The 7,128-nt window shown below is 42.1% G+C and overlaps 1 protein-coding gene across 1 annotated transcript; it reads left to right on the top strand.

Moving 5' to 3' along the window:
* Positions 1-455: 455 nt before the first annotated feature.
* CBG03627 lies at positions 456-4,604 on the top strand (the record flags this gene model as incomplete). Its single annotated transcript, XM_002647047.1, has 6 exons — positions 456-508; positions 557-667; positions 714-4,229; positions 4,280-4,360; positions 4,408-4,488; positions 4,535-4,604. 6 exons carry the CDS (start codon positions 456-458, stop codon positions 4,602-4,604), a joined length of 3,912 nt encoding a protein of 1,303 aa, XP_002647093.1.
* Between the last annotated feature and the right edge of the window lie 2,524 nt (positions 4,605-7,128).

Raw genomic sequence — 7,128 nt, forward strand, 5'->3', positions numbered from 1 at the left:
GAAGCAATAAACATCAGTTGAAGACCTAGAAATCCATAACTTGAAATGTTTGACCAGGTCAACTTTGAGCCAATTTATCTCGGTTCTTGTAAAGGTTATCAAAAAGATGTCAACTAATAAATTGTTACTGACATTATGATAAACAGATTATCAGTTAACTACTTTTTGATATCTTTTACAAAAAACGAGATAACTTTAGGCCAAGTTAGGGGACCCTTCGGTGGCGAATTCGGCCTGTATCAGAAGGCGTCCTAACTTCGAATCCATATATCTCGATTCCTGAAATAGTTATCAAAAAGTTGTCAACTAATAAATTGTTGCTGACATTGTGATAAGCATTTGATCAGTTGACAATTTCTTGATATCTTTCAAAGGGACCGAAATAAATTTGGTCAAAGTTGGCGAAAACTATCCATTCCTATCACCTTTCTTTCAGGTGGTCATCGACGTCAGGAATGTATCGCCAAGAAGTTGACGATTATAACCAGGCTTTGATGGTGAAATATAAGTGAGTGATTCCAAAGTCTATTATATCAAAGATCGTCTAAATCTTCAGAAAATCACCTCAGATGCAATTATACAAATGCATCTACCCGTTGAAAAACGGGGAAACTTGCAAATTTGTAGGAGATCTCGAAGACACATTCGAGCACGCTGGGGAGCACAGGTATACATTCTTTTTAGAGAAATTTGATTAAAATTCCGGTTTTCAGCCAGTGCTTCCACTTTTACTGCGCTCCGTGTCACACATATTTTGTGACATGGAGAGCGGCAAAAGCTCATAAGCACCAGCGGCGTTGCTGGTTGCCGAAAGGAGCGAACTCTACCAATCGTTCCCGAGATCACGAGGAGTTCATCAGAAAGACCTTCATTGTGCCTGTGAAGGAGGAGGAGGTTCGGACTATGAAGGAGGGCAACGATCAAGACCATCAAATTCCGAGACCTTCCACTTCAAGCATCGAAACTCCTCAGGATCCTAGAATTCCAAGTTCTTCGTCGACGAATCCTCCACGACAGAATGTGCCAGCGCCCGGACTCATTACAAATTTTGATTTTGAGGATTGCGCACGGATCTTGAAAAAAATTAAAACTGGAGAATCATCGGAATCTGCTTCAACTTCCAAGTCCCCTGGCATGGACTGCTATCAAAAGCGTCAACTACAAAAGAGCAAAGCAGTTTCAAAAGGTCACCGAGCAAACACTATCGAGGAAGGATGTCATCAAGAGGACCCAGAGCCAGTAAAAGAGAGTGATGCTCCAGTTTCCATTTCTCCGATTCCGATCAAGAAGCCAAGGATGTCGGAATCTGTCAATCTTCCCTCTCCAAGTCTTTCATCCACTCCGAAGCCTCCAGCAGCCTCTTCGATTGCTCTTCCTATCCACGACTTCTCGGTTCCACCACCACCACTGGGATTCGGATGTCTGTTCCCGACTGATCTAAGACTCAACCGTCCACCTCCAACTCTCCGATCTCCAGTTCCGATGGCTACAAATCCTGTGCTTCCTATTTCTCCAGTCCTCCCATCATTCAACCTACCACCTCCAATGATCCCAACTCCCAAACGACCGGCTCATCCACTACCATCACTGGATCTGAACCTTCCAGCCCCATGTGCAGTAAAGTTTGTGAACTCGAATGATCCTCCTGAGCAGCTGGCCGCCCCAACTCCAGTCGAAGATCAGAATCCAGGTGAGCAGATGAAAATTCTGACTGATAACCTAAAAAAGGAAATTCCAGAAAATGGACCACAACCGTGTGAAGCTCCTGTGAAATTACCACGATGGAAGCCATTGCCACCAGCACCATCAGAGCCTCCAGGAATCATTCGAAAGTGTCCAGTCCCTGAAGAATCCAATGCTGCAGAAGCTACACTCAAAAAGGCCTCTTCTAACATTTCTAACGATGTTGCTGCTGCTCAAAACGTCAAAACTGAGCATGTGGATGCTCCAGTTGAGAAGACTCTAACAATGCCAGTCCGTAGAACTATCAAAGACGGTCCAGGAAAAGCTCCACAGCCGGCGAAGAAGAAATTTAGCATGAAAGACGTCAGGTCGATTAAAATTGAGGTGACGGACACTGATGAAGACATTCATGCTAGACATTTTCCTGATCATCTCACCAAGCAACAAAAGAAAGATCTAGCTAGACAGGCTGAAATCGTCGATCCGCAGGCAAATGGAGGACCATCGGATAAGATGCCACCAGTTCCACAGGCACCAGATGAGGAGATGACACAGCTTCAAGCTCAAGATGTTCAAGATGGCGACCTTCAGAATTCCCTGGAGAATGAGGGATCCTCAAATCTGGGACACGAAAATTCTATTTCAGAGGACACTGTAGAAGATGCTCATGCTGCTGATTACCCGGTGTCGATGGAAAATGAAGCAGCCAGTCAGGTACGAGAAGAAGCTCCAGCCCCTGAATCATATGACTATTTCCAGCAAGATCAACAAGCTCCAACTCCAGAGCCACAGGTTTTCATGGAGGATCAAGATACGCCAGTCGTGGGATTTGAACTTGAAGTTTCGTCATCATCGACAGAGGAGGACCCAGCTACAGAATTACCACAGGAAGCTTCACATCTTCAGCCAGTACCAGCAGAGCAAGATCCAGCAGTGCCACCGACTAGAAGCATCAAGCCGGAGCTAGTTGAAGCTTCAGCATCTCGTCCTACACCAAATGAGAAAGAACCTGCACTTCCACTGAACAGGAGCATCAAACAGGAGCCGGTTGATGAGGATGCTCAGCAAGATAAACAAGCTACCAAGTCACAGGCTGCTATGAAGCAAGAAGGATCATCGAATCAAGTGCCAGAGGCAGCTCCAACCCTTCAGCCACCACCAGTAGAGAAGAACCCAGAAATGCCAAGAACTATTAACATCAAACAGGAGCCTGCAGATGACTATGAGGATTCTTCAGTTTTCCCAGAAGCTTCGAAAGCTCCGATGTGCAATTCTCAAATGGACTCGAATGATAGATCCCATGAAGCTGAAGATCAACACGCTCAAGCTGCCAAACCACAGGTGCCTATGAAGCAAGAAGGACCATCGAATGAGGTTCCACAGGCTGCTTCAAACATTCCACCGATACCAGCGACTCGATCAATCAAACCGGAGCCTGCTGACGATTATGAAGATGTTCCAGCCGCCGATTCTTCAGAACCTGGCCCAAGCGAACCTTATAGACGTCCAAGCCAATTCGACATTCCTCCTAGCAGCTCTTATGGCTACAGTTCGACTCCAGATTCATCTGGTCTCCAGGTTCATCCATTTGCTCCGTTGCCAACTCCTCTCCAACACCATCAAGATTTCTTCAATGACGCTAGTGGTGTGTTTTATCAACATCCAAGCTGGCATCAACCTTCAAGTAGCCAGGATTCTGCTCCAGACTTGTCTCATCAAAGTGATCCCACTTCTCCAAGACGCTACGAAAAACACGTACCGGATGTTCAACAGGCAGCTTCAGACGTCCAGCCTTCCACTTCGCCCAGGCACTACGAAGAATCCCAGTTGACTTCTAGTAGCTCCTATGATCATGATTCTGCTCCAGATACGTCTCAAAGACGCTACGGAGAAAGGGATTCCAGTGAAGAACCAGAGCTGAGAATCGACGAGCAAGCGTGTGATCAAGCATGGAACCTGCCGACGTCATCGTCGTCTCCAGTAGCTCCAAGACAAATAAAGTCAGGAACCAGAAAGATTGCTCCGAGTAAGCCTCCTGTACAATCTTCTCCTGAAGCTCCTGTAGCACATCTCGAAGACTCTGTGGTCCCAAAGACTCCAAGACAGATAAAGTCAGGAACCAGGAAGATTGCTCCAAGTAGGATTCAAGTGCCGACCATCTCAGCTGTGCCAGAAGCCGCTCCAGAAGCCGCAGCAGATGTCCCAACTCCAGCCATGCCATCTCCAGAAGTCGCAGAAGAAGTTGCTGTCCCCAAAAGACGTCCAAGAAAAAAGCAAAAGAAGATCACGATGCCGAGGAAAGCTGCACGTAGGCCTGCGCCTTCGACATCTGGCAGTAAAAGGGGGAGGAAGAAGAAGGTGGTGGTGGATTCTGAAAATTCCGATGATCTGGAACCTCTTCCAAGAGCCGATAATAACGTCATCACCTACAAAAAATTAACAATTAAAATGATGAAACCACTGACGGCAGAAGAAGAAATTCGTCTCAGCCAGCCATCCACTCCAGCCGCCACACCATCACAAGGAGGATCGGAGCTTCCGGCTGAGTAAGAAAAAAGAAGTTTCTAGAATTTCCCTTCTAAAATGTTATTTTCAGACTCGTAGGACTTCTGGTTCCCAGAAGAGCAGCGGCTGGAGCTAAACGATATCGGGAGCCTTCTGAAGAACGACCAGCGATGTGAGTTAGATCTGCAGGTGTTCGATTACTGTATGTTGTTTTTCCAGAAAACGAAAATCGTTGGAGACAGATTCGACAATCTCGTCGTCTTTTTCGACGCCAAGGGCTTCGGCGGACTCAGAAGTCAAGTGAGTTAAGTGTGATAATTTTAGATTCAGATTTTTTGATTTTCAGAAATATGGAGACCTCTACTGCTGAGAAGTGGTCCAAAAAGGAGGAGGACGGACAGGATGAGCCTTTCTAGTTCCTGCCTATAATTTCTCATAATTTTTTATTTCAAAAGCCAAAATTTTTCATGAGCTTTAATATTGAAACCCCCAACTTCCCCCATCGACATTCCCGCCACCCCGATTTCACTGATTTTTCAAAAATACAAATCATTTTTGACATATTTGACAAAATAAATACATCAACTGAATTTTTTTGAAACCTTTTTCAGAAACTTTCAGAACTATTCTCAGTGCGCCAGAAATCGAATTTTGAATATGGGTGAGCCGTAGAGGCCTAAAAACTTGAAAAATAAATTTTCTAGGCCGGAAGCTTTGAAATGAGTATACTCATGACTCAATTTGTTGTTTTTCAAGTTTTCGCACCCCCCGTGTGCCTTTAAAGTATGCATTTTCAAGTTTGAAGGAACATAGTCATGATTATACTCATTTTGAAGCTCTTGACGCAAGAAACATTAATTTCATAATTTCATAGCCGAATTTTGATTTTCTAGGACACCAGATGCAGAAGTTCGACCATGTTCAAATTTTCATAGTCTACTCGGTGTCATCTTCTCACAACCAGATTCGACTCCAGTTTGGTTTTTAACAAGATATTTTTTTTCCGATAAATATTTATTTTCTTATATTTATTTCAATTTTTGGAGTTTCATTATTAGCCGTTTTACAATTGTTATGGGTGTTGTTTAATTTTAGAAACAGTGAAACAGACAACAACAAGAAACCCGACTTCTTGAATAATTGGTAAATTATTCATGAAAAATGTAGGGACGCCCAAAATTTCAAACAACATAGCGCGAAGGAGTAATTTACATATACATACAAACCTATTTTGGATATTGTTTCTGTTTTAAAATAGATCTTATGGGTTTTCTAAACATGTGTAGTCATAAAGTAGTGTAGTTTTAGGTAGAGCGGCACGAACCAAGATTTTATGGCTATCTCAGGAGGAGGAGTTCTAGGAAGACGTTATAATTGAGGTAAGATATTGGCCGGAGGAAATTATATGATCATGTATTTTTGTTCCTAAAGTTTATGATGTTCCTTAATGATGAGGTTAGCTTTCTGAATATCAAAGAGTACCGTAACGACTCGGATAGAACGCTCTCCCCCGAACCGTCAATTTTGAGCCCGCATATCTCATTTTCTGTGACATATACTAAAAAGTAGTTAACCTGATAAAATTTTTATCATAATATCGATAACATTTTGTTAGTTGACCACTTTTTGATATCTTTTACAGGAACCGAGTTAAATTATCTCAAAAAATAGCCGCCTCAGCTTAGTTGGTGCGACGCGGCGCCTCCAGCGTTGGGTCCACAAGTTCAGCTTCTCGAGGGGCTTATATAAAAAAATTATGAGACGTTTTCTTTTGCACGTTTTTGAAAAACTCTTTGGCAACTGTTTCTTATGTGTTCTAAAAATTTGAAACGTTACACTCAAAAGTTTCTTAAATCAATGAAAAATGTGAATTTAAAGATTTCGATACTACGGTTTCGAGAATATGAAGAATCAATTTTGAAACTTTAATAAAAAGTTAAAAATTAAATTGGGAAAACCATTCTCAATATTTGGCTCTGGAGATTCCGAAAAACCCATCATCCCTTTACTTTAATTAATTCTCTGAACCCAATCCTTAATCCAAACTTTTCGTCCCACTGCCATTTTTATGACCACCCCTCTCCCCTTTTCTCAATCCCATCTCCTTTTTTCTTCTTCTCAAGCAACGTGGACCTATTTTCGATTCCTTTGTTCCCCTTCCAAATACATGTCATTATTTTTTTAATCCTTGAAAAGATATGACTCTAAAAAAGTTATATGACTTAAAAAGGGCTGACAATGACCTCCAATGTTCTTTTAATCCCCCTTGAGAGTAGCTCAAAAAGAGTGCGATCATAAATGAGTTGTTTTCCCAAGAATAGGTAGCCATTTGGATATGAGTATTTGATTGATTTATCGCATAGACTTACTTGATTTTCATCTTTCTGAGTTGTCTGAAATCTAATACTTGCACTTTGAGCTACAAAAAAGGAATCGTTTCCGTTCTCCGTAAAAACAGAATCAAGTTCTCTTTTCATTTTCGGTTTCCGGCATTCGGATATTCTATTATTCATGTCCGGTGGCGATGAACCTCACAGCCGGAAAATTATTTAAAGGCACATCTTTGGTCCAGCAGCAAATCCGTCGTCGTGTGCCATGAAATTCTATGCGCCTTTAAAGTGTCAGGATTTTTGGCACATAATTGTTTCTGGCCTAATTTGCTTGATTCTCGACAATTTTCGACATCGTTTTTGTTCAAATTTTGCTATTTTAATCGAAACTACAATGCGAAAATTCGACAAGTCAAGAAAATTAAGCTAGAACTAGTAATTTTAAAGGCACAAAGGATTTAACGGACAACGACGATTACATTTGAGGAATAGAGTGGTTTAATTTTCTCAACATGATTTTTCTAGGCCTTCTAAGTCATTTTCAAAAAGATGACCTAACTGTCCTAATATCATTTTTTAGGCCACCGTAGTTGATGGTTGAAAAGTGGTC

This window comes from Caenorhabditis briggsae (assembly GCF_000004555.2).
Source record: "Caenorhabditis briggsae complete genome, chrIII, whole genome shotgun sequence".
NCBI classification, from domain to species: Eukaryota; Metazoa; Nematoda; class Chromadorea; order Rhabditida; family Rhabditidae; genus Caenorhabditis; species Caenorhabditis briggsae.